This window comes from Coffea arabica, chromosome 2c (genome assembly GCF_036785885.1).
Source record: "Coffea arabica cultivar ET-39 chromosome 2c, Coffea Arabica ET-39 HiFi, whole genome shotgun sequence".
Lineage (NCBI taxonomy): Eukaryota > Viridiplantae > Streptophyta > Magnoliopsida > Gentianales > Rubiaceae > Coffea > Coffea arabica.
In genome coordinates this window covers 16,953,968-16,981,788 of record NC_092312.1, presented here as the reverse complement: position 1 = coordinate 16,981,788, position 27,821 = coordinate 16,953,968, and the positions used below count along the sequence as shown (strand labels likewise).

The window sequence follows — 27,821 nt, the reverse complement described above, 5'->3', positions numbered from 1 at the left end:
CTGAATTCTTTGTCCTATAAGTAGATATATGAACCTGGAACATTTTCTTCACCCAAAATCTACAACAACAAACAAATTTGTTATCTTTTCGACAAACAAAATCAACAAAAGTCATTGCGCAACTGATATCTTTTCGGTGCATAATATTTATGACGAGAGAAACAGATTATTGAAGAAAACAAAGTAGGTACAAACAACAATTTCATTGGGTTCTCATATGTACTAAGCTATATATATATATATGAGAGTATTTATGTGCACAAACAAACTGAATAGTGTTGATAGCCCTATGTACAACATGAAGAAATGCTAGCACGCAGCTAACAGTAATGTTCCATCCAAACCAGCAATTGGAATTATCGGTCAAAAGCAGAAAGCAGTGTCGGTTGTTGGCGGGGGTCTGTTCGTGAGCTGAACGGAGTGGAGGTTTCTGGCATGAGCTCAGACAATCTGATCCTTTCTTTGTTCATTCTATTCTGAAAAGGAGAAACTAATGACATCTTAGATTTTGGATGCCATTATATGGCCATATAACAGATGTTAACATTGAAATCCCTCTTTAATTAGTTTAAAAATGTAACATGATTTCAATCTACCTTCAATTTCACGTCTTCTAATTCTGTTTCTAGGGCATTGACCCTATTCTTGAGCTGATCAAGCGCTTCTTCAGCCACCGCCAGATTTACTTCAGACTTTGGCCTTGTTATCCCAGCAGCCTGCACATTTGGTTCAAATAAGATACGCTACAGGGGTTCATGAGCACTTATCAACTTTTAAGCAAGGTTCTCCTGTGAAAAGGAACGTCAAAGTATAACGGAATGAGGTTCTTGAGTCTCTCCTAATTCTGACCTTTAGTATGCTGGTACATAGGCTGACTAACTCCTGTGCCAATTGGAATCTCTCTGTCTCAGTTTCCTATGAAGAAATGATCAACTTCATCACAATTGTACCATCACAATATCATGCCTCTCAAAATACACTGATGCAAAAGTCATATTCCTTGAGGCTAAATATGGCTCTCATGTAGGACTAACCATCAACTTGTCGTTTAACCGTTGCTCCTCATCAAAGTTGATGCAGGGACTTCTCCCATCAGCTATGCGAAACTGAGCCAGCTCTTGCTTCACCCTTGAAAGCAAAGCCTCTGATTTTCTCAACTTCACACTAAGTTCATCGTTCTGCCTCTTCAATATATTGTTTTCTTCCTGTTACAGTTAACAAGAAATTGCAGATTCTCAATTGATTGCACAGATGATAGGGCATTGTTTTCTTAAGAAGATCAATTGATATGTTGTAAAGATCAATCTGAGAATAAAAATAATTCCATCTGGTTCTGTAGAAAGGAAAAACAAAAAAGCTTGCCTTGATTTTAGCATGATGATGGATTCGCTGTTGGAGATTTTGCTGGCCGGACAACTTCTTTACTTCTGCATCTAGTTCTGTAGTCCTCTTCTTATAATTCAGGTTCTCCATCTGAGCAGATAGAAGGCATAGACGCCAAAACATGTTTAGCAATTATTGCTCCGTTTGGATTGTCAATTTTTGCTAAAACTGTTTTTGTCTTTCAAAAACAACCACTAATTGTATTTTGGTTACAATAAAGTCTACAGTTAAAAAATGACAAAACTACGTCGTTTTGACAAAAATTGCCAAAAGACTTGTTCTCGGACTGCATCTATCGTTGACAGTTGACACCCATTCAACCCTCATATCACTTTCCCAAACAAGCAAACATTCTAGCCGCTTCTCTTGAAAAAAACAAGCAAACCATAGTGGATTCAAGATCTGCAAAATTTCACCGGATCTGCAACCAATGACGTGAATCTGAGCCCATTTACGCCGCGATCACAGCCCTTTTCCTACGATTGAGACACTTAACCACGGCGGGTCTTCAGCTCCAAAAAGCAACCGACGGTAGAGCATCTTCGCTGTGCAGGTCGAATAAGGTAAGCTCTGATTTCCCTGCTTATTTTACCTTTTCCAGGGCTGATTATATGAGGTAAACCAGGGTGGGAGTGTTGCGTTTTGACCTTGGGGAAGCTTATCACACGAACATGAGTCTGTTGGGTGTCTGAAATCTTTAGGTCAGCAACAAAGATATCAAATCCTTCGCCCCTATGATTATATCATTTTCTGTATGTAATAACTGAAGTAAAATCCATTATATTCAGGCCTTCCTGGAAATCTTGGATGCTAATTTAAGATGGTACGCAGTAAATTACATTCTGCTTGTTTTACTGGTTCTCATAGTCAGTCGAATTGATGCATTTGTCCGAAGAATTGTGAAAAACGGGGGAAGGGGAAGGGGAGCTTGTTAGCTCTGTATCATGCTTTCTGTGTCGGAGCGATTTCCCATATCAGATGGGGAGCTCTTTTTAAAGTTTTCTTGTCCTGTACTTTGTCCTGGTCTTGGTATTGGTCTGAGATTTCAATAATGGAAGGAACAGCACCAAGTCCATTGTTTTTGAATTTGATTTACTTCCTACCAGTACTCAATCTATCATATTGAGAATCGTTCAGATTATATACCTTTATTACCGAATGGACAAATCCTGGAAATTGCTTGATTTGTTTATCCCCTTCCAAAATAGAGAATCGTTCAGATTATATCACTTATTTTCTCTCTGGATAACTTTCGAGGTGAAATCCTGGTCTTGTCCAAACTGTAAATTATATGATGTGATTGTGGTTAGCTCGGCCTTGTACCAATTTCATGTAAATTTTTCCATAGAAAGCTATTAATGAATACTTCAAAGTACCAATTTTTAGCTGCAGAAGGTCGTGCTTGCAATGAATGCCTAACTAGTTTGACATGCAGCAAATCCCAATAAATTGTTTGTGGTGTTTACTTTTAATTAAGTTTGGTCTAGAAATGTTCACTTTCTCTTCTGAATGCAAATTAAAGCTTACGTTACAGTCTTGGGTTTGGCTTAAGATGCTCTAATGTCCATTTTCATCTATTAGATTACAAGTAAATTGTAAAACTTATGCGAAGTCATGTAGGATTACAAAGATTTAGAAGTTCAAAGGGAGCATTGTACCTCTTAATCCAACATGTAACCTGTCTCATTATCACCCTGTAAACCGCTTTTTTGTTAGACTGAACTGGCTGTAGTCATCAACAATCACCATTTCAGTACGCTTAGACCTTTCCTATTATTCTTCTTAGTAAAGATGCTTGGTAGGTGTTGTTTTTGGCATCAGGTACCTTCTGTTTGTCATGTCAACATTCTCTATCAATTTTTTGATAGGAGGTATGATTGATATTGGTGGTATTGCATCACTTTTTTGTGTACCTGTTAGATTAATCTCAGGAGAATCTGCAGGAGCAGTATATATGTGATTGTAGAGAACTCATCTTTATTCTTCAATTTCTTGTCATCTGTGTGTGCACTCAACAAGTTAAGGACAACTGATCTGATTGCACTCATAACTCTAACTAAATCAAGAAGAATAGTATCCAGATTGATCTCTACTTCAAAAAGCTTACCATTTTTCCCTCTTTGATGATTCAATTAGCACTTTCTTTTTCTCTTTTGTGGATGTGGAAAGTTAACTCAATTTGAGTTCCTTAGTTGTCTATAATTTGCTTACTTCTGAAACTTTCGGTTGTCGCATAATATTTTCTCTTGATTGAAACCTGGACAGAATATTCGACGGCTGTTGCTACATGTTCCAAATATTTATGTAGCTATTTTATTACTTCAAACTTGCGCGATGAGATGTCGAGAGTCAAATTTTAGGGCAGTTTGATTTCCCAAAAGCAACTGAATTTATAAAGCATTCTAACTTCTCCTTGCTCTCCATTTGCTTATACAGGGTGGTTTATCGCTCTATATTGCCGCTGGCTAGGATTTCATGCCCCCTGTTACCCGCCGTGCTGCCAAAGGTATATTTGCCAATTTCCCCTTTGTTCAGTGCATTCTATAGTATGGTTGTCTAGTAGTTGACGATCCTTGTTGTTGACACAGCATTGAAGCCGATTGGGATCCAGAAATCTCTTGGAACCAGGTCTGATTGGGCGGAAAACGATATTCGGCAGTGCCTTTCTAACTACTACAAGGTACCATTGTACCTCCTGTACTTTTTTTTCCATTATTATGTGTCTGAAACACCATTTTAGTCATAATATGTTAGGGGGCTGACTCTTCTAAAGTTGGACCTTCTTCCCTGTCCCACGAAACAGCAAAATCGAACATTTTTACCTCATTGCCTTGAATATTATTGTCGGATTTCACTATGCATGGTAGCATTTGTTATTTAGTTCGTTTTTGTCATAACCAAAATACAGAACAGTGCTGATTTGCTAAAGCGAAAGGATGTTAATATTGGCTGTCCATGCTAAGAACAGAGCCTTGCTGTGAGGAGGACATGATAGGGACTATTTCCATTGTTCAAAGTAACACTGACAGGATGTTAATATTGATGTGTAGTATATGTACTGTTAAGCCATAAGCTATCGTCCAATGTGTTTCAATCAATATATGAGGAACAAATATGGAAAACTTCCTCTACCAGAAATAGTACTCTACTTGTCCTGGAAAGCTCTTTCCATTTGGTTGGACAGTGGTGGCATTTCGGAGAAGAAAAATGCATGTGTCAACTGGTCTAAATTTCTGAAAAAAAGAACTATTAATTTACATCCTGTCTACTATTAGAAGAAGCTTTCAGCACCTGTTTTTTGAGATCACTTTTGTCTTGAACTGGAACAGTCTTCTTTCTTGGCTTGACTTTATGTGGGAAAGAGTTATATGTGCATTTTTGGATTTGGGTGCTCTTTATATGGATAATGTGGAAGGAAAAGAACTTTGAAGTTTTAAATTGGAATAAAACAGAGTTAAGGAGCTTACGAACTAAAGCGAAACTTCACATTACCAAAATACAGAACAGTGCTGATTTGCTAGTGTTATGTTGGATGAGTGCTCAATTTAACTTTTAGTTCTAGATTTTTTACATTTTGTTAACAGATTTGGTTTGATCCTCATTACAATACATGATTTGGCTTGATCCTCATTACATCCTCATGATTTTTTGGTTATAGAAGAAGTGTATTTAATGGCCGACAGATTTGGGTTATCCACATAAGTGTTAAATGGCTTTAAATAAAATTTAGCCGCTTATGCAATACAATCTGTTTTCCTTTCTAAAAAGCTGCTTACAATCTGTTTTTTTCAACTGGATTTGTGTATGGCTTATTAAGATGAGAAAACAAAGGCGCCATCCAGAGAAGGAGCGTTGTAATTACTCTAGGCAGCACGAAATCCAGTTTGCCAACCACCTTGTTGAGATGCATAGACAGGGTGAAATTAGGGACAATATTAGTTCCTACGTGGTTCCCGAAATTCAGCGCCGGTTAAACGGGCAGTACGGCACCTCGTTTACTGAGGATAGTATAAGGGGCAAGTACTATGCATTGCGCGGGGAGACCAAGCTGTACATTTCCTTTAAGAGGCGCGGAACGGGAATGGGTTGGGATAGCCAGAAGTTTACATGGCTTATGGATGATAGCCAATGGGCCGCGATGGAGCAGGTATCCACATTTTCTGTGCCTTTTTTTTTATATAAACTGTTTTGTCATTTCATACGTGTAATATTCCATTAAATCCTGTTTTGGCTGAATTTGTTTTGTCAGGTCAACCCAAAATACGGCAAATTTCGGAATGACTGCACCGTCTACCATTTGCTTGAGGAAGTCTTCGTCAACCAAGGAGCGACGGGAGACTTCAGTTCTGGCTTCGAGAACGAGCTCCGTACTTCAGCCGATGAGCGAGAAATGGAGACTACTGCCCGGCTTGCACGGGGAAAGGGATCAAGGTCCAGCAGGGACGAGGAAGCTGAAATTGAGGTACGGGGGCCAAAAGAAGCGAAAGGAAAGGGGGGGAAAGGAAAGCGGAAGTCGGGTGATGGCTCTGGCTGTAGTCCCATGTCCACCGCTTCTGGCTCAGTGACCGATAGATATCTCAGGGTCTGTGAAAGCATCGAGTCACTGGTTAGTCGGAAGAAGAGCTCCAGCACGAGTGCCTCAGTTAGTTCTCCGGACAAGAATCGTTCTGGCCGCGATCCATCGAAGAAAACCGACTATGAAATTGCCATGGATCAACTTAAACTTATTGAGAACGTCAATTTCATGGCCAAATACAAGGCAGCTGAGATATTGAAGGATAAACAAGAGCTGGATGTTTGGAATTTAGCTGCAAGTGACGCCGACCGCATCACTTGGATGAAGCTAAAAGGCTGTTTCCCCCCTGACTCTCAGGAGCCCCCTCCCCCACCCCCCTTTTAGGTGCTTTCGTTGTTCATCAGGAGCATTTATTTGAAACTTGAGTTGTTGCCTAATGTTTGTTTGTATTTGAGATCTGTTAGGTGTAGCATTTGCTACCGGAACTTGGACTTTATCCTTTCTGAGTGTTGTGGTTTGTATATTTGAATTTGCGGATGAATACTGGTTTGTTGAGTTGTTGTGTTGCGGATGAATGTTGAGTAATTAAATTCATGATGCCTTTGTTTAAGAATTGGTTTGCGGATTGAAGATTTTTTTTTGTTTCATTTAAAACTGGTTTGTGTTCGTTTCTATTAGGTTGGATATAACAAATCATGGTGATATGACTGTTGTTGGATCGCATTTTTTTTTTTAGGAAATGTACTGGTTGGGCTATTGCTATGTCTGTTTCGAGTGATACTTATTAAGAGTGATAGTTTCATCCATGCAGGTTGTTGGAATGTCAGGAATACGTAGGGCAGTTTTTTCCTTACTTATTGCTATGTTTGTTGTTGGAATGTCAGGAATAGTAGGTTCAGAAAAATTGTAAGAGTTGGATAATAAGAAAGATGTAACGGATAACGTTCCTTACTTGGCGTACAGTTTATATAGTAAAGAATATGTGTCACTTATTTCAAGAATATGTCTAATTTCATCCACGCAGCTCAATTGTGCGACTTACTTCAAGAATTATATGAAGTAATTCAAGTAAGGGACAAAATTCCTTACTTGGCCTGAATTTTCGAATAAAGAATAATCTATCTATCTATCTATCTTAACAAAGATAGAATAAAGAATAAAGAATAAAGATGATCTATCTTAATAAAGAATAAAGAAAATTCCTTACTTACTTTAACAAAGATGATCTATCTATCTTGGCCTGAAATTCCTCTCAACATCCGCTGAAATGGATGTCCATTTCAACAAAGACTTATTCAACAAAAGTCTTTCAACAACTAATTGGCAGATCAATTTCAACATCCGCTGAAATGGATGTCCATTTCAAAGACTTATCTCAACATCCGCTGAAATGGATGTCCATTTCAACAAAAGTCCATTTCAACAAAGACTTATTCAAAATTGAAGTAAGGGACAAGAAAAAAGCAACTTTTGGAAGGAAAATAGGTGCTTTTAGGTATGATGATCATTTTTAGAGCAAGTATTAAGTAGGGAATATGACTTACTTCAACAACTATTTTGAAGAATATGTCTTACTTGGACAATTCTTTCAAGAATACGTGACTTGCTTGAAGAAGATGTAAGATTCTTTTTATGAAGTACGATGCAAAACTTCTACTGGATTCCTCAACTTGTTGGCTATAAATTGGTTGGCGAAGGCTCTAGGCTATTTCAAGAACTTATCGTATTGTCTTACAAACCAATCGAATAGCCTATATATTTCAAGAACTTATCCTCTTGGCTTACAAACCAATCCTCTTGTCTTACAAACCAAGAACTTATCCTCTTGGCTATAAATTTGTTGGCCAATAGGTTTTTGTTCAATTTTGGTCCATGTATATGTTGAATTTTATATTTCCTACTCTGTTTTGGCAAATTAAGATTGGCTTTGAATGATATCTCTGTTTTCCTTTTTTTTTTTCAGATTCACGTCCAACGCAGTCGCACAGATTGAACGAAATGGAGTATGATGGTTATGTGAATGGTGGGAACTCATCTGATGACTCGGACGACGAGGAGCTCATGTTGGCCTTCGCTGCCTTTATTCTTGCTGGATTGGCCTTATTCGACCCGTACATCAACTCGGGCCAGCGGCGAAGAATTCGAGATAGTGCACAGTCAGGTCCTCAATATGTTATCGAGCTGATAAACGGCCATCGAGACAGAATATTCGACAACCTTCGAATGGAAGCTCCCCTTTTCCTCCAATTGTGTGACTTGTTGGTTCAGAGGGGCTATTGGGTGCCCCACCCGACACAACGGGTGGGGATTCATGAGTCCGTTGCTATATGCCTGCTGTGTTTGAGCCATAATGAGCGACATAGGGTGCTTGCCGAGAGATTCCAACATTCTCCCGAGACAACGGACCGCCATCTACGACGCTGCCTTAGATCTCTCGTTCGATTGGGACGCGACCTGGTCCGACCGGTAGATTATCACACAACCCATCCAAGAATACAGAACAGTGCTTTGTTTTGGCCCTGGTTTAAGGTTATGAGCTACTATGTCAAATTACTATTTCATTTTGTCTAACAGCTGTGACCAACTTATGTCTAGAATTTTTTTTTTTATTAGGATTGCGTTGGAGCGATTGACGGAACACATGTTTCGGCCTGGTGTACAGCCGAAGACAGGGAACGTTACCGGAACCGGCATGGTAGCTTATCACAAAACGTTCTAGCCGTGTGTGATCACAACATGAGATTTACTTATGTCAGGGTAGGGTGGGAGGGTAGCGCACATGATTCTAGAATCTTACAAGAAGTCATACAAGATCCTAATTGTGCATTTCCGTGGCCACCAGCAGGTTAGTCCAGATTAAATCACATAATTCCTTTCCGCAATGCGTCTTCAAAGTTTATATAAATATAATTTCATTATGCCAGGGAAGTATTATGCGGTGGACGCAGCTTACCAGAATATGACAGGATTTATGGCTCCATTTAAAGGTGCACGGGGAACCGCGCAAGAGCGGGCAGTGAGGATACTTTTCAACAAACGTCATGCATCGTTAAGAAACATTATAGAACGTACGTTTGGCGTCTTGAAGAAACGATTTCTAATACTTAAGGGCCCTATGCAGAATTACATGATGGCTACGCAAAATAATATTGTCCTGGCTTGTATGGCCTTGCACAACTTCATGCGCGAGTATGTTCCAAATGATGCATATTTTGCCGAAGAAGAAGCAGATATAGCATTGGCAGATAACATAAACCCCTTCAACCCAATGCCAGCAGCACAAGGACCAGATATGTCGGCTGCAGGAATTGCTGAATGGAATGAAAGTAGGAGAGCAATAGCCGATATGATGTACTATTATCAGCACCAGTAGAACATCTCCTGTCATTATTTGTTCAGATAGTAGGCCCAATAAATTGTACACTTATGTCTCGTCTATGTATTAAAAAATTGATAATTGTTTAAGTGCAAATGGCACTCAGTATTTCGAACACAGCCCTAAAAAAAATTAAATGTTGTTTTTCAAAAACAGTGAATCCATACACGCTTGTTTTTCAAAAACACTCTGTTTTTGAAAAACAACTAATCCAAACAACATTGAGTGTTTTTCAAAAAATGAATAGTGCTGTTTTTAAAAAACAACCCCAAAAACAGCTAATCCAAACGGAGCCTATAGTTTTCTATGTACCAGTCAGTTGTTGAGTACAAGAGTAACAAGACTACAACCTTCAACATTTCATTTTCAGTTGTCAGCAATTGATCTCGCTGGCGCAGTTTTTCCACCGCAACTTGTGTAGTCACCATCTCAGCTTGTTTTCTATCAATTTCTGCAATCCATCTGAAGAAAGGTTTTAAATGACATAAATATGATGAATCATCATAGCACAAAGATCAATATCAGGTTAAACTTGACATTTGATTACCCTTTCCTCTCCTTGATAAATTCATTCAACTGCTGCTTCAGCTTAGCTACTTCCTGCTCCTATAAGCAGAAGAATAAATGGATATGTGAAAGTTTCTTTGAAAATGTCCAATAATATCAACATGACAATACAGCTAAAAGTACCTGAACATTATGTAGTTGAGCCTTCTCCATGAGCATTTGTAGTTGTTGATTATCCAGCAAGTTCTGATAAGAGATTAAAATTCTATTAGCAAAATAGTAGACTTCCAAAATATTCGAAACCACTACTAGTGCTGAACTTGAGAACTACATCTAAAACAATTCATTTGCGAAAAGCACAAGGATAGACTGCAAATTACCGCACAACTATTCATGTCCAACTTTAAACCCAACAAATCACGGATAACATCATGGGTCATGCTTTCTGCAGCAGCTAATCGTGCATTCAACATGAATATCTGAGAGAAGATTTGGTTGGTTAGTTGATCAACGAGCATAGCAAAATTTCCTTACACCAATATCAGTGTCAAAGCCATTGAATCAACACTACCTCTTTTTGTCTACTTGCAGCTAGGGCCTCAAGTTCGTCAATACGATGTCTTCCTGCACTAAGCTCCTCATCTTTCTCAGACTTTATCTGTTGAACTAAACCCAGACCGATACATTTAAAAGGGGAACCAGAGCCCCTAGACTTTGAAGCATTTTTTTCCAACTTATTTGCGGATGAATTTGTGCCATGGGTGGCTGGGACATCCTGTTTGACTTGTTCTAACATAGCTTCCAGTACCTTGAACTATTTTTGAAGTTTCATTGAATCATTCTGAGATATGAAAATTTTAACAACTACTGTTTAAGTATAAAGCATGTGTGCTGCTATTGTACCTTTTGCTTGTACTCAGAAGCCTGGGCCTCTGCATGCAAATTTAGTTCAGAGATGTGACCCCTGCATCTGGAGATCTGTTGAACAAAAAGTTCAGTAGTCTTTCCAAATGATAAAAGCAGTTAGAAAAATCATTGTGCTGAACAGCTGAAAAGACATTACAAGTTCAAAATTGCCACTGAAACAAGAAAACTGAAAGAAGAAAATCTGCACCTCTGCATCTTTTGCAGCTATCTCTCTCTCAAGTATTTGGATGCGCTGAAGGGCTTCTTCAAGGATTTTCTCTTTTTCATCAAGTTTCCTAAAGATGTCAAGAAATGAACATTTCAAGATTGAAAATAGTTGATACTCTTGTTTGCTTTTTGTGCTTTGACAAACCTTTTCATATCAGAATCACAGCTTTTGACACTATGCATCTGTTGCCTGATAGCTTGAAGTTCCATTTCAAGTTCCTCCCTTTGCAGTCTTTGCCGTTCAGCTTCTCCTTTCAGTATCTCGACCTTACGAAGCAGGAGATGACGTAAATACATGGCATAAAGACTTTCAAGCTAAAAGTATAACAAGACTGACTACCTTATTTTCGAGTACATTGACTGTACATTCTAGCTCTTCGACAGACCGCTCTAATAGCTTCACCTCCTGTTCCTTACCTTCAACATTAACTTTACTAATTTCTGCCATCTGTTAAAACAACAAGATTTATAGGTATTATATGATAATTGCAGTTGGAATAATCTCCCAAATTACAAAAAGAGAGTGGTATGTCAAATTAGCACTACCTCTTGAGCTTCTGCAGCAAGTGCTCCATTTTCTTCAGCACTAATTCGTGCCATCTCCAGCTCTTTCTTTAAAACAAGCATTTCTCCATGGAGATCATCCCTTTCAACAGTAACATCATTCAAATTACATTTTAAGGACTCAATCATTATGTTCATTTCAGCAAGAGCAATTCCCATTTCAGCAACCTCAGTTTCAAGGTTCTCACTGACTTTCCTTCTCTCGACCAACTCCTCCTCCATGGACTTCTTAGCTTCTAAAGCATCTTCGATGCTGGCAATCAATTCAAGATTTTCACTCTTGAGTGATCTTACAGCCTTATGTTCTTTTGCAATATCCAACTCCAAACAGGATATTATCCTCATTTTCTCCTGCAGCTGAGCTTCAAGTTCTTGGCCTCTGGCAACAGCTTCATTGAGATTGTCTGATTTTAATTGGAGTTCATCTTCCAAAGAACTTATAGAACCCAACAATGCTTCAATTTCATCTTTGTGGTCCATACTATTAGATGCAGACTCCTGCAACAAGCTCATATCAAATAGCAGTCCGCCAAGAATTTCATCTTTCCTCAGTAACTCAGTTTGTAAAGAAGCTGTTTCAGATGCAAGCTCTTTAGTTAAATTCTCTAGATTTTCAAAATCCTCCAAAAGCCTAGATATCCTTCCAAACTCGACACATAGTTCTTGGAACATATCATCCAACAAAAGAGTTTCTTTAGAGGATAAACTGCATATATTGTTGCCTGCGGCATGCAAATATTCCACTGAATCAACACATCTCACAAACTTCGAGCTTGAGGCATTTAGATATTCACGTCCCTTGCTCATGTAATCTCTGAGTTCACCTCTCAAGAGAGCTTTCTCTTCTTGCAAAGCCTTGACTCTAGCAACTTGTATTTGCAAATCCTGGCTTTTTGTTTTAATGACATCTTTGACTACAGACTGAGAAAGGCGGAGTTCATTTACCTCTGCTCTTGCCTCATCCATATCTATCTGCAGTTTTGCAGTTTGATTTTCCAATGAAGAGATGAAATCCTCCAATTTTTTATTTTCAACATCAAGGATGTTCTTCTCCCTTAAGGATGAGATAAGTTCAGCTTTCTTCTCCTCCAATTCCTGTAGGAGCAAAGAATTTTCTGCTTTGAGTTTTGCTATATCCCGATGAGTTGACTTCTCCATCTCATCGACGGAGTGGAACTTGCTAAGTTCTGAATTGTTCATCTGGAGCTCATTCTGAAGTTGAAGAGATGTTGCTTCCAACAAGACAATATTACTTTGCAATGTCTGGTTTTGCTGCTGAAGGGTAGAGATTTCTCCAGAAGAAAGTTCAAGAGCAGCTTCAATCACCTTCTTGTCTACTATTAATTTCTGACATTCAGCATTAAGTTTCTCAACCTGGAATGACAGAATTTTTTTTGCTTCCATCTCCTCATCAAGTTCACCTTTCAATTTATCATTCAAAGAAGCAACTTCATTTAATGACTGAGCATCAAGAAGAAGAGTTCTGTTGAAATCTTCCATTTGAGAAATTGTTGCATTCCTTTTGTCAAGCTCTGACAGCATTGCTTGCAGCTCCTTTCCTGCTACTTCAAATTCCTTCTGTAGAGAAGAATGTTCTTCTTCTATCTCAAGCAAGATTGATTCAGTTACTCTTGCATTTATAACTTGGAAAATCATGTCTTCCTTGAAAGTCTCAAGAACTTCAATAGAACTTTGCTGTTCTTTCTCAATGTCAGCTTTTATAGCAGTTGCTTGTTCTAACTGCAATGACATGATCAAAAATTCAAAATCTCTTGCAGACATTTCCATTATAAAATTGTCCTGCTGAGATCGGAATACTTCCTCCTGTTTTTTCAGCAACCTTTCTCGATCTAGAAAAGATGCCAATACATTCTGGTTACTAAGATCCAGCTCCTTCATTAGCACTGCCAGTTCTGATCCCATATGGTTAGACCTTTGCAACATTAACTCTTCTTGAAACTGTAGATCCATTATCTTTTGCTCAAAAGTAGTTAGCTTGATGCTGAGTTCCCCAGTTTCATCCTCTTTCCTGGATATGCGATCAAAACTATTTTTGATGTCAGCCAATAACTTGCCCTCAAGACTTCTGCAACTCTCAAGCTCTCTCCTTGATTTGATATTCTGCTCTCTCAACTCAGATATAACTGCATTAGATTCACCAAACCCACGGCTTAGCAAACCATTTTCTGCATTTAATCCAGTCACTGTTTCCAAGAGAATTCCCAAATGACAAAGGTGCAGAACGGACACAGCAGAATCCTTGATAATGATCTCAGACCAGATGTCCTCAAGACATGAGCTCATTAACTTTATGGAGTCATGAAAGTAAGACCTCATGGAAAGGCAATCAGAGGCTACAGACAAACAATCTTTGATCGAAGCAGTTTGGACCTGTGAAAAAACCAACTCCATTTCCATTACTGAGCTCTTCATTGTGTCAAAATCTGATTTCAACTGTCTTTCGACTTCTTCAAGGTGGCAATTCTTCTGATCGTTTATGATCTGCAAGCTTTGAACTTGCCTGATAAGGGAATCGCTGTCACAAATTAGCGAAACCTCCTTTTTCCTGAGCTCTTTAACCTCAAGCTTTAGGGTTTCATTCGCTATCATAAGTTCATTTATCATTATATCTGCATCTTTCATGGTGTCTTGGACCTCTTCAAATTTAGCAAGAATGCAGGAAGCTTCAGTGTCTTTCTGCGTGGAAACTGCCCTTGCATCCCCAAGCTCTGCCTCAAGCAACTGCAAAAAAGTACAGGTTAAATTATCAAGTATTAACAAGGGAGACGATCAATTAGGACTCAGTTAATAGCCGAGACTAGAATTTGTTATAGGATAATGGTAAATACACAATCTGACAGAGGAAGGTGAATATTTTTTCCACCCCCAACTTGTAAATTTAGGTTATTTATAGTATTGTCAATTATGAAAAACAGGAACGAGCTTGTCCATTCACAGTTTTGCAAGATTGATCAGAAATTCCACTTATTGCTCGATCAAATTAGGCAGCCTGAGTTATTAGATATTCCACTTAAATAAGAATCAACAAATTTGGAATGGATTACCTCTTTTTGCTTGATCCAGGAATTACAAGAGTACTGCACAATTTCTTCCAACCCATGTAGCTTAAATTCCAGACTATCAATCCTGAATTTTGATTCCTCTTCAAAATAATCCATAGCATTCTGCAAAAGAACTACCTGATTCACAATGCAGTCAATGCCCCTCTGGATCTCTTTCTCGGATGTGTAGAATTTATCTTTCTCATCTCGTAATTTGGACATCTCAGCTTGCACCCCATTCAAGCTTTCGAGAGCAGATTCTATTTCTTTCTTCAGAAGCATAATGGTGGCATCTTTGTTGTTTACATCCTTCAAAGTATTTTGACACTCCAAAATGTTCTCACCACTTCTGTTATTTCCTAGGTCAGCAAAACATCCTGGTGATTTAAATATTATATCTCCGTCAGCACATGAGTTCATGCATTTGAAAGCTTCTTTTGTCTCCATACCTGTCTGCAACAAATACCAACATAGACACAATTAGTAAATGAAATTCTGAAGAAATCTTATGCTTCATTCTTTTTTAAAGGGTGAACGAACTAAAGAGTCAGCTAGATTAAATAAGGAAAGTGCTAAATTACCCGTTTGTCATCATTTTCATTGACTGAGAAGCATGTAGAAGTTTCTGTAGAATCATGTCCTCCAAAACTTCCAATTGTCTCCACATACTCCTTCATGTAAGATCTCACTTCTGAAACACCATTTTTGAACTCTGTAAGTTTCTCTCCTGTTTTCAAGATAGTTTTTTCTTCATAGTCTTCTAGCTCCAGTCTCAAAGCATTACCACATTTCTGCTCCTCAGATAGCTTCAGACTTAGATCACTGCAGCTTGCCTTCAACCCTTCTAAGTCTTTTTTAAGAGACTGAACCTGCTTCTCTGCTTCGCCAATTATCGAAGCCTGACTCTGAATTACACAATCCTTGTTAGTGTTTGTTTCTACTAGTTCCATGAGCTGTTTATCCAAATGCTTTAATGCATCAAGATGATTAGAGTTCAACTCAGATAATCGATTCACAATAACAAAAGCAACTGTTGCACAAGTTGAAGCATTTCTAAGATGATCCTCGACATGCTTGATTCTGTTATTCAGTTCAAGAATTGTGGAAGATTCAGCAGTCAACTGGGAAGATAGCTGGATTATCTCTTTGTCCTTTCTACTGCACTCTTGCTGGTGCACTTCAGTCATAACCAGAGCGGCTCCTCTTAAAGAACTCAGCATGCACTCCATTTCGTTTCTTTTACTGGAAGCAACATCTAAATAATGGTTGAGCTCTTCAATCAGCAATTCCTTCTCAAAAATGTGTTTTGCCATCCTTCCAAATTGTGCAGAAATCCAACTGCTTTTCTGGGGAAATGAACTTGAGATAGTAGTCAGTTGATCTGATGCATCTTTAAGGGACTCATGCCCACCTTGGAGAACAGCTTCAATCTCATTGGTCAACAGATCCCATTCTCCAGACAATTGTGCTAATTCATTTTCTTTGTTCTCTAGCAATTTGCTCAATTTTGTGTTTTCTTGGGTCATCAAAGATAATTTTTCCTGCAATTCTTTTATTTCAGTTTGCAAAACTGCCAAGCTCTCTTTGGTCTCCATCTCTTTCTCATTACCTGCTTGGACTTCTTGCTGAAGAAGATAAAGTTCTTCCTGCAGGCATACAATGACCTCGGCAGTTTCAGCCTCAACCTGCCTACGGACCTCATCCATTTGTTCTTCATTGGATGCCTGAAATGCTCTGTCACTTTGGTACCACTTATTGAGTCTGTTGGCTTTTTCTAGAGAAGCATGCATCTTGTTCAGCTTCTCTTCTAAAGAACAATCTTCATTGTGCGTAGTTGATGGAAGATTTTTGAAATCTTGACAACCAGTTTGCTCCTTCAGAGTAGAGAGTTCAAGCTTCTGTTTGTGCAAAGTTTCCACGTTCTGGGTGTTAGCGTTTCTGAGTTCCTCTAACTCATTGATCACTAGAATTTGTTGTGACTCGAGAGCTTCAATGATGGATTTTGCTTCCTTTAGTTCTTCTTCCACAGCATTACACTGTTTGGTTATCAAAAGGACCTTTTCCTTTGACAGACTAAGATCTCTGTTCAAGGATTGTGCCCTGGTCTCAGCTTGCTGACGGTAAGACCTCTCTTCTTTAAGAATAACTTTCACAATATCCAACTCCAGTTGCAAATCAAGAACTTCTTCTATTTGTTCATTCATATTTCCTGGCCAAGTTTCTTTCTTCACTTTCTGAGCAGCCTCTATTGGCTCATTATGGAAAGATGGAGCTTCCGTTATGGACTCCTGGAAAGTCATGGAAAATTATCCTCATCAACAACTTGAAAGTGCATATCCTATATTGCATGACACATACTGTGCAAGAAAAATAACATATGGTCATTATGCTCCACTAAGAAGGTTCATGCATATGCTAAGAACTGCAAATCATCCTGAAACGTTCTTAAGCTACAAAACCTACTAAATGCACTTCTGTAATTATACAAAGACCAGAATTTCATGTTAGATAAATTGACTTGCACATTACACATCACTTCTGCACTTATAAAGGAACTGTTATTCAATAACTTCCTGTTAATATACTGTTTAATACATTAGCTATTATTTACAACAATATTAACAGAGATTTTAAATATACTGTTCCTCGAAACATAACTAATTACATGTTATGATCAAGAGCAGTTAAGATGAATAAATTTAATAAGTTTATTCACATCCCTCAATAAGAAATGTTCTTTGACCTTTTGCAAAACTCAAGAAAAGCATATTTATGGGCCTCATCCACTTGCCGAGCCAAACATGATCTTTAGCTACCCATAAAATGGAGTGCCATTGTCCAAGAAAGTTACCTTAATGACTTTAATATTGCCATCCTGTTCCTCAGCTCCAGATCTACTAATGCTTAATGAAGAGTGCAAATCCTCAACTTCCCTGCAGAGTCTGAAATTGTTGAGCCAAAAAAGAAAAAAAGAAGAAGAAAAGATGCAGCAGGAACGAACTCTTTACCTGCTGAGCTTTGCATTGTACTCTAAGCAGCGGTTTAGGTTAGTCCTGCATTCTTCTAATTCACACAGTGTCCTTTTTAACTGCAATATAAGACTACATATCAGATATGAGAAATCAAGATCATGGAATTTCACCCAACTCTTCAGAGATGAGAATTCAAACCTCTTCGTGAACTGAATCATTCTCTTCGAGTACATCTATGCGCTGCTGTCACAAAGGGACAAAGAATTAATTATGTAAGGCGTTAAGGGTTTGATACTTACAATCTCTTCTATTTCTATTCTAATTTTGAACCTAAATCAGGAATGGCAGTAGAAAGAGATTAAAAGGTACTTTAGAGGATTACATTGGGCAGCATGCTCATGTCTAGATGGTTAAGTTGCTTCAATGTCCCGTCAAGAGAAAAAATTAACTGTCGAAAAGGGGGATAGTGTTAATACATGCCACAAACTTGAGAACAGAAAAAGCATCTCGGCTGTTTTTCAGATTCTTGAATACCTGATCCCGAAGTTCAGATACCTCTGCTGATAGCATTTCTCTCTCCCCTTCTTCATAGAAGTCCTGAAATCTACCAGCAGAAATAATGAACTTTTAGACCAAAATCAATACCTCTTACTCTTAAAAGTATCTTAGAATGTCTCATGATTTTTATTCTTAGAAATCCTACCTTCGAAGTTGTTCTAGAAGCCTAATGTTTTCAAGGGCAAAGCGAGTCACTTCTGGATTTTTTTCTACTTTGGCTCGAAGCAACTGAACTTCATTGGAAAGCTCCCTGTTCTCTTCCAATAAGTAAGCATCTGTTGGCATTAATCCACCAAGAAGAGACTCCAATCGTTGAATCTTGTCTTCCCTGAATTTCAACATCATCTTTGTGCACCTGGTGTCTTCCTCCCTTTGACGCACCTGTGAAACACTGTATTATTATGCAAGGAAAATCAAGCAAGTAAAGAATTTAGAGCTATATGACAATATAACTTGTGTTTTGTGATTAGTGTGGCTCTTCTTGTGAAAAAAAGCACATATATAAGAAGATAGGATCAGGACTACCAGACGGTTCAGCTGCTCAATCTCAGCTTCAAGTTGTTTAATAGAAATTTCTGCCATCTTTTCTCTCCTTAAAGCACCAGCAAGTGTAGTCTCCAACGATTTGAACTGGATAAGAAAAAACTGAGGAATAAAATAGCTGGATATGGCAGAAAAAAAGATATTCTAAAATTAAACATCACAAGCATTTCATAAGCAAGAAAGATCTTGAAGTCATAAAGATGAAAATTAAAATTGTATTTTAATTCTAGAAAGGAATCGGTTATATAGAGCTTTTCTCTTGCAATTCAACTAATTCATGAGTGGCACAGTGACATAGTGGACAATCCATGATATATGAATAGCAAAAATTACTTCCACATTCTGTACACTAATGGTCAATTGTCATTTGTTGGACAAAATAATTAATCTCATCCTCGGTCCTATTGCCTGATGATATCTCCATTTCCCATCGTTAGATCCCTCAGCCGCTAAATGCTCCATGTCCTCTCCGTTTAATTGATGTTTGAGGCAGATAATTACTGGAAACATCAAAAATGCAAGAAGGCTTATGCACAAAAAGGAAGCTATTATACCTGTTTAGTAGATAATCTCAGACTGCCTTTGTCTTTATCAAGTAAATAAGGCTGCTGATCTATTTCAAATGCTTCTTCATAGCAACTACTGCCATCTTCATGTGTATTATTCACCATAAGTGGACCAAATGTCAAAGCCCGGGATACATTTTGATGTTTGAGAACAGAAAGCTCCTCCTGTTGAATAGTTCCATAAAAGATCAAATTTTTGGATTGATTGCATATTGAGATCAGTAAAACAGAAGATGCTACCTTAAGAAGCCGTATCTGGTTTTGTAATGTGACAACATCTCCAGAAGTATCTTCATTAACAACAGCCTATTTTATCACAAAAGAGAGATAAAAACAAAGAAAAAAATAGGAGCTAATATATTGGTTGAATCTGAAAATGGATCACGTTAGATACACTAGGAAAATAGCTTACATTGTTCTGAATGAGCTTTGCTCGCTGAGCAAACTTTAAAGTGTTCAGTGTTTCTGCAGCTGAGCTGAAGAAGAGAAATGAAGTTAAAGTCCATATAATTTCAGGACCTCTACATTCTAGGCACAGTGCATCAAAGTAGCAAAAACTTATGTACGGACCAAATAGAAGGGCTGACGTTGGCTATTATCATTGTTTTCGAGTTTCCACCTAGAGAATCCTGTATTACATTTCTTGTGAGAACAAAAGTATGTATACGTTAATGCTCAATGACGAGCAAGAAATAACTTTTACTTGACCTGAAGCAAAAATGTCAGCCTGGAGTCTCTATATGGAATATGCCTTGGTCTTCCATTTGCAACATCCACAAGAACCATTATTACATGTCTGCAAGAGGGAAAAATATAAATAAAGTTAAACATAGGAGCCTGCCACCAAAAGGGTAATACTGGCAGCAGCATCTAATGATGTTGAGCATACCCTAGAGTAGATAATGATTTGTTGATATTTGCTGCCTCCTTTAGACGTTCACCTTCAGCGCCAGAAGTCTTTTGCCTGTTGCAAGCGAAGGCAATGTGGCATACATATTGGAGTTCATGTTTTTGACATTGTAAATTGTCAACAGGTATCTTGGGAGGAAAACATCTAGTCATACTATTATGAGTGACCAACTAGTATTTATAGGAGTACAAACCTAACAGACTATTTACAAGAATACCCTTACTAATTTATTATCTATAAGAATACTAATATTCTCCTAACACTCCCCCTCAAGTTGGAGCATATATATCATAAGCACCCAACTTGTTACAAATATATTTCACCCTAGAGCCCCCTAAACTCTTAGTAAATACATCAGCCAATTGATCTACAGACGGTACATGAGATGTCTTGATGACCCCGTCAAGCAATTTCTCTCGAATGAAATGACAATCAACTTCAATATGTTTTGTCCTTTCATGAAACACTGGATTAGACGCAATATGAACAGCCGCCTGATTATCACACACTAAATTCATAGGCTGTTTATGTTCAAACCCAAGTTCCAGTAACATGCTCTTCACCCAAACCAACTCACACACAGTGTGAGCCATAGCGCGGTATTCAGATTCTGCACTTGATCTGGATACAACTGTTTGCTTCTTACTCTTCCACGACACTAAATTACCACCAACAAACACACAATATCCTGTAGTCGATCTTCGATCTGAGGCAGAACCAGCCCAATCTGCATCACTATATCCTTCAATATCATTGTGTCCATGATTTTGATACAGCAACCCTTTTCCAGGAGCATTTTTAAGATACCTGAGAATCCGTATAACAGCATCCCAATGACTAGTACGAGGGGTATCAAGAAATTGACTCACAACACTCACTGCAAACGAAATGTCAGGTCTCGTTACAGTGAGATAATTTAATTTACCCACAAGTCTTCGATATTGCTTAGGATCATCAAGTAATGCACCTTGATCTCCTGCTAATTTCACATTGGGATCCATAGGAGTATCCACAGGTCGGCAACCTAACATCCCAACTTCACTCAACATATCGAGTACATATTTTCTTTGACATAAATAAATCCCATATTTAGACCGAGCTACCTCAATACCCAGAAAATACTGTAGATGACCTAAATCCTTTGTCTGAAAGTTTGCCTGCAGATTGGATTTAAGTTTCTGAATCCCCACAACATCATCACCTGTAATCACAATGTCATCCACATAAACAACTAATAAAATTTTACCAGCATTAGAATGCCGATAAAATACAGAGTGATCTACTCCACATCTTGTCAGACCGAACTCCATGACAACACTACTAAACCGGCCAAACCAAGCCCTCGGGGACTGTTTCAATCCATATAAGGATTTTTTCAAACGACAAACCAACCGCGGATTCTCCCCCTGAACAACAAATCCAGGAGGTTGTTCCATATATACCTCTTCTTCCAAATCTCCATGCAGAAATGCATTTTTCACATCCAACTGATGCAATGGCCAATTATAAGTTGCTGCCAAAGAGATAAGAAGACGGACAGAGGTAATCTTTGCAACAGGAGAAAATGTTTCTAAATAGTCTACTCCATACACCTGAGTAAATCCTCTAGCTACCAACCGAGCCTTCAATCTATCAATAGAACCATTAGGCTGCACTTTTATAGTGTACACCCATTTACAACCAACAACAGGCTTACCTGAAGGACGAGGGACAAGATCCCAAGTACCATTTTGTTCCAAAGCAGACATCTCTTCTTGCATAGCTAATCTCCAACCAGGATGATTAAGAGCATAGGTAATAGACTTAGGAATAGAGATAGAATCAAGAGAAGCAACAAAAGAAGAATATGACATAGAGAGACGAGAATAAGAAACAAAATTAGAAATAGGATGGGAAGTACAATGTCTCTTACCTTTGCGTAAAGCAATAGGAAGATCTAACTCAGAGGAGGGCGTCATACCTGGATTTGAAGATTGAGAGTTAATTGGTGAAGTGCGTGGCATATCAGGAACTTTCTCAACCATGGAACGACGAGAGTAAACTTGAAGATGAGGACGAGATAATCGAGCTATGGAATCTGGTGGACTAGACAACTCAGGTAATAAAGGGGAAGGGACTGGTAAAACAGGAGAGGAAAAAGAGGGACACTGGTCTAATTCACAAGACATACTTTGCTTGATAAAATACGGAGTGGATTCAAAGAAAGTAACATCAGCACAAGTAAAAAATCGATTTAAAACTGGACTGTAACATCTATACCCTTTTTGCGCTCGTGTATATCCTAAGAAAATACACTTAATAGCACGAGAATCTAATTTATCCACCCCGGGAGCAAACTGATGAACAAAGCACACACATCCAAAAATACGAGGAGGCAATTTAAACACAGATTCATGAGGAAAAAGAATGGAGTGAGGTAATTGACCTCCAAGAATATTAGATGGCATGCGATTAATTAAATAACATGCAGTTAGAATTGCATCACTCCAAAATTGTTTGGGCACATTCATGTGCAACAATAGTGTTCGAGCAATTTCGATTAAATGCCCAATTTTTCTTTCAGCAACTCCATTCTGTTGTGGAGTGTGAGGACAAGAGGACTGATGAATAATACCAGACTTAGTCATAAAGGTATTAAAAGGAGTGGAAAAATATTCTTTCGCATTATCACTGCGAAGTATACGTACAGGCACACCAAATTGATTCTTTATTTCTGTAACAAATGCACAAAAAATGGAATATAATTCTGAACGATCTTTCATTAAATAAAGCCATGTAACTCTGGAAAAATCATCAACAAAGACTACAAAATATTTAAAACCTAACTTTGAAGTGACTCGACTAGGACCCCAAACATCAGAATGAACTAACAAAAAAGGTTCAGAAACCCGTTTATTGACTCTAGGAGCAAAAGAAACACGATGATGCTTTCCTAACTGACAAGACTCACATTCTAACGAAGATAATTGATTCAAAGTAGGAACCAACTTTTTCAAATTTTGTAAAGACGGATGACCTAAACGACAGTGAATTTCAAGAGGAGAAACAGTAGCAGGACATGCTATCGGACCATTGAAGTTGAGAAAATAAAGACCATTATGCTCATGCCCTCCACCAATCATCCTCTTTGTCTTCAAATCCTGAATGACAACAGAATCAGGAGAAAAAGTAACTGTACACTGTAGAAATTTAGTGAGCTTACTAACAGACATTAGATTAAATGGCAAATTGGGTACGTAAAGAACAGAAGATAGCGGAAGTGATGGATTAATTTCTACAGTGCCTAGTCCTTTAACTTTAGTAGTAGATCCATCAGCTAAAGTAACATGAGGAAAGGGAGTTGACTCTTGAAAATTAGAAAAAATTTTAGAGGTACCTGACATATGATCAGTAGCCCCGGAATCAATAATCCATGGGTCATTACCTTTTTGTGCTAAAGAAGCAGAGGGAAGAGATGCGTGATTTGTAGATTGGTACTGTAGGAATTTAACATAATCTTCCTCAGATATAGTAACAGTTTTCTGGGACCCATGTGTTGAAGAACTTGATTCAACTTGGTCAGTGATAACCGTATTAACAAACCTTTCAACCATACCGAATAGCACGTCAAACGAAAGAACGGGTCAAAACTTGAGACAAACGCGTGAACAGTAACGGCATGAACAGTAACTACGTGAACAGTATCGGCGTGAACAGTGCCGTGAACAGTATACGTGAACAGTGCCGCTATGAACAGTGCGGCGTGAACAGTGATTTGCTAGATGTTTTACCCTAACCCTAGGACTTTTGCTCTGATACCATGTCAACAGGTATCTTGGGAGGAAAACATCTAGTCACACTATTATGAGTGACCAACTAGTATTTATAGGAGTACAAACCTAACAGACTATTTACAAGAATACCCTTACTAATTTATTATCTATAAGAATACTAATATTCTCCTAACATAAATGAATGGCAAGCTTGATTATATTAGAGCGCTACCTTTCAGAACCAGCAAGATCGACAAGGTTCAGCCGTGCGAAACGGAAATTACATGTGGAGTCCTTTTCCCAACTACTCTCAATTTCACATGTAAAAACACTGTGTGACCTGCTGCTTTCTCTGTTCATATTGGTAGCTGCAACTTTCCTGTTTGAAGAACCCTAAGCAGCAACATAAAAGCTCAGCATGTAGAGACATTTTCCAAATTGAATTACTAAGTAGAAGTAGTCACCTGTCTCAAAAGTCTAAGAATGTCACCAACAGTTTGGACTTCAAATTCTGATAGATTTTCAACGTACACACCTTTCTTGATATCCTCACGCAACTTGAAATGGAAAATTTAATTATCAGAAAACATCTGAAACCTTTCATGTGTGTTTAAAGTCATATTAGTACAAAGGCAGAACCGAAAGTACCTGTAAGTTTGTTGATGAAGGATCAAGGAGATCGCTAATCTGCTCATTATAGATCTCTAAAAATGAACATTTGCAATGATATCGTAATTTCTCATCCTTACGACTTTCCTCTTCCTGAATGGTAAAGAGTCATAGAAAGCATGTTCAAATATGGTAAAATACTTATATCAGAAGTTGACTGAACAAAAGAAAGAAAAGGCGTTAATCTTACTGCTCTGATTCTTGCAAACAAGAACTCAAATATCCGTGGCGTCATACCACGATTTAAGCTGGGTTTAATTTCTAGCTCGTCAATGTCACCAAGCATTGTGTGCGTCTTCCCACTTCCTGTCTGCATTGTTTAACTTTTACATTTCAGGACAAGCTATTGACTTCAGGCTAAACCCAAGAAAAGATAAGCAGATTAAAGCAATTTTACTTCAAACTACATATGGACAAGGTTTAATGGTTCAATAAATTTTGATTAACACCACAAGTGAACAACCAGAGCTGAAAAAACTGCCGCATTTTGAAAAGGAGGAAACTTTGACAGCAACACAGACACCTAAAACCAAGTATAATTAGCAGAGGAAAGGCAATAGTTATTCAAAGAAGCCAGGAGAGACAGAAAATTGTAAAACTGTTGACAGTTTACACATTTTAAAACCATAGAAGAGTCTCAAAATATTTAGCGGGAGAGGACATTTAGAGCCAGACAATAGAATAAAGCAAATATAAGAAGTAATATATCCTTTTAGTTCAGTCAAGATACGCATCAGATTCTATCTATTGATAGGGATTCTCGGAAATACTCTCCTACGATTTTATTTTATTTTTGTCTCAGTTGCATTCTTTCCTATGAAATGCTTGGTAATTCTGCAGGCTTCTACTTTGGTAAATGAGAGCCAACAATATATACACTCCCCAGTTTACTTCTAATGATTTTAAGAAGAACGTGCAATTTATATTTCATACCTGCCCATAAGCAAACATACAGCTGTTGTATCCAGATAAGCAGTTCTCCACCATTGGCAAACCAACCAACCTGAAAAGTGTTTCCTGAAAAATTGCAATAGTTTCGATATTAGACGAAGGAAATTTCCACAAGAAATTCATTCGTAATTGCTTTTTTTTTTTAATCTAATAGAATACCTGGTCTATTGATTCACAGGCAACATGATCAAATGTGAACCGTGTTTCAGGTTGCCCAATCCAGGTGATGGTTTGTGCACTTTCCTGCTTCAGGCACCTAGAGTAACCATGAGTACTCTTTTCTGCATTGCTGAGAGGCCGTACACGTATCAAAACCTAAATAAATTCAATGCTTAGCTTCCAAATTTACTCTTTTACAAATAATGTAAGGAAAAAAATAAACAAATATATTCATCGAGAGCTGAAAAGACATAGCACATCAATAAAAGCAGCTTACCTGGACATTGTGCTCCAACCAGAATGAGTGGTCCTCCTTGAGTTCAAAATGGGGGACCTCGACAGAATTGACAACAGTAACTGAATTACAAGAAATTGGTATCCCTTTAGACAGAGCAGCAAAGTTGGACATCCGAGCACCACCACTAGGAGGAGGCCTAGAACCACTAGCCAAACATAATCCCGGATTTTGAGGCTTGCTCACACTCTTTGTAGGTGTGCTTTGCGTTGAATTACACTCTGAATAACTGGAATTATTAGCCCTCCCTATAGTCCTAGTCGACCGAGGGGTTACAACATTGGCCACTGTCCGCGTATTACCATTCCCATCACCCTTCATTTCTGCAGCATTTGAACTTGATTCACTTTTCTGGGCCCAACCGAATCGATTTTTGCCTTGCTTTTCCGGTGTACGAAGGTGCACTGAGGTTGTAGCTTTGGTGGACTTAGTAATTTTGAATTTGAGGGTGGCGTAAAATTGTAAGCACCACCGCGGCTGTGGGATTTGAAATGTGCGAACCGCAGAGGCTAATTTGGGGGGGCAGGGTGGGTCTTTTTGAAGAAAAAGGAAAAGCATGGGGTTGAAATTTGAAGTGTAAATAATTTGCTCATAACGGCTAGATTTTATGATTTTTAAATGACGTCGAGCCGTGGTCCACGGCCAGGAAGGAAATAGGGGGCCCAAAATTCCGTCATTCCTTCTCCCCGTTTTCGGTTAGTACAACTGTTCACAATTTTTGGACAAAAGTCCAATGTGTTCTTAAAGGATCTAGAGACGATATCGATGTGGAATTTCATTCAGACAAGTAATCAGTTTGCTACAAATGTATGAGATTGTTGCTGAAAATTTTCAAGAAACTTGTCATGTTTGGTAAGTTAGTGCATACAATGCACATGTATGCACAGAGAACAGAGTAGTATTCTCGTCGTTGATTGTATCCATTTAATTAGATTGATATAAATAGATAAGTTAAAATATAAATTGAGTAACCTAATTATCAATTTATAACTCAATTTATACCACCCTTTTCACCCCATCATTAATTTTAAATATTTACTTATAATGTTCAATAAGCTTAATTACCAAATTTTTCCCATCCGTACTCTATGTTGTAAAATTACATACTATTTAACAATTGAACAATAAGAATATAAAAATTTGAACTAAGTACTATAAAAATTAATATAAAAATTTAATCCAAAAATTTTGAATTCCTAACATTTTTTTAATATGTAAATTTAAAATTTTATTTTGAAAAGGTAGGAAAAAAGACTAAAACTTGTTATAAATTGGTAATACTAAAAAAGAGCAAGTTAACAAACTAAGAGAAAATAAAATGATAAAATAAAACCAACAAATAATAATAATAATAATAAAACAAAAGTAGTTAATATCATGACAAAATAAAAAATCTGAAAAAAAATGAATGGGGGAAGAGATGAGGTTTGGAAAAAGACAATTCTAAATGGATTAATTGGTTTTGATGGATTATCCAATAATACCCATTTAATAAATTAATATTATTGAGTAACTCATTTATACTCATATGCAAAAATTCAAGATACCCATATCTATCTATTTATGGACGAATATAAATAAATTTAACTAAATAAATTTATTTGCCACCTATATCCGCAAGCACCCTGCAATCTGCATTGGTTTGCAGCATTTTTCCTTATTTTTGATCTAATCTGTTATTGTTATAAAACTAATCAAATAAACTACTATAATATCAAGTGAAATATTGGAGAAAAAAGTAGAGAAAGAAGTAGAGAAATGGAGAGTAATATTCTTATATTCCAATAAGATACAAAAATCATCACAAAGGGTTTCAATGTACCTCTATATATAGGCACTACAAGATTAAAGGTACATAAATCCTATTAAACATCCACTATTACAATAATATGAAGAAACCTATG

At 37.8% G+C, this 27,821-nt stretch overlaps 3 protein-coding genes across 6 annotated transcripts; 2 read left to right on the top strand and 1 right to left on the bottom strand.

Moving 5' to 3' along the window:
• Nucleotides 1-114: 114 nt before the first annotated feature.
• LOC113726387 (kinesin-like protein KIN-12D) lies at nucleotides 115-26,344 on the bottom strand. 2 transcript variants are annotated; one of them, XM_072074764.1, is made up of 37 exons: nucleotides 25,900-26,344; nucleotides 25,623-25,778; nucleotides 25,446-25,529; nucleotides 24,703-24,822; nucleotides 24,492-24,605; nucleotides 24,308-24,400; nucleotides 24,076-24,236; nucleotides 20,071-20,145; nucleotides 19,890-19,977; nucleotides 19,752-19,810; nucleotides 19,594-19,657; nucleotides 19,422-19,487; nucleotides 19,170-19,346; nucleotides 18,598-18,702; nucleotides 18,218-18,453; nucleotides 18,049-18,118; nucleotides 17,897-17,962; nucleotides 17,713-17,757; nucleotides 17,551-17,630; nucleotides 17,394-17,475; nucleotides 15,124-16,830; nucleotides 14,546-14,995; nucleotides 11,463-14,222; nucleotides 11,257-11,364; nucleotides 11,062-11,183; nucleotides 10,897-10,984; nucleotides 10,686-10,760; nucleotides 10,354-10,596; nucleotides 10,163-10,261; nucleotides 9,966-10,028; nucleotides 9,823-9,881; nucleotides 9,626-9,737; nucleotides 1,363-1,473; nucleotides 1,035-1,205; nucleotides 850-915; nucleotides 597-716; nucleotides 115-476 (listed from the first exon to the last, which is right to left on the bottom strand). In XM_072074764.1, the coding sequence occupies exons 1-37, from the start codon at nucleotides 26,236-26,238 to the stop codon at nucleotides 357-359; spliced, it is 8,754 nt and encodes a 2,917-aa protein (XP_071930865.1). In that variant the 5' UTR covers nucleotides 26,239-26,344; the 3' UTR covers nucleotides 115-356. The 2 variants fall into 2 exon arrangements, with proteins under 2 accessions (XP_071930865.1, XP_071930866.1); XM_072074765.1 differs by having other exon boundaries at nucleotides 17,713-17,754.
• On the top strand, nucleotides 1,553-6,512 carry LOC113692265 (uncharacterized). 3 transcript variants are annotated; one of them, XM_072074767.1, is made up of 7 exons: nucleotides 1,553-1,946; nucleotides 2,009-2,084; nucleotides 2,172-2,206; nucleotides 3,820-3,889; nucleotides 3,972-4,063; nucleotides 5,201-5,530; nucleotides 5,633-6,512. In XM_072074767.1, the coding sequence occupies exons 4-7, from the start codon at nucleotides 3,859-3,861 to the stop codon at nucleotides 6,281-6,283; spliced, it is 1,104 nt and encodes a 367-aa protein (XP_071930868.1). In that variant the 5' UTR covers nucleotides 1,553-1,946; nucleotides 2,009-2,084; nucleotides 2,172-2,206; nucleotides 3,820-3,858; the 3' UTR covers nucleotides 6,284-6,512. The 3 variants fall into 3 exon arrangements, with proteins under 3 accessions (XP_071930868.1, XP_071930867.1, XP_027066453.1); XM_072074766.1 differs by lacking the exon at nucleotides 2,172-2,206; XM_027210652.2 differs by lacking the exons at nucleotides 2,009-2,084; nucleotides 2,172-2,206 and having other exon boundaries at nucleotides 1,554-1,946.
• Nucleotides 8,669-9,371, top strand: LOC113726756 (uncharacterized). Its single transcript, XM_027250628.2, has 2 exons — nucleotides 8,669-8,744; nucleotides 8,824-9,371. Exon 2 carries the CDS (start codon nucleotides 8,859-8,861, stop codon nucleotides 9,270-9,272), a length of 414 nt encoding a protein of 137 aa, XP_027106429.2. The 5' UTR covers nucleotides 8,669-8,744; nucleotides 8,824-8,858; the 3' UTR covers nucleotides 9,273-9,371.
• Nucleotides 26,345-27,821: the final 1,477 nt, after the last annotated feature.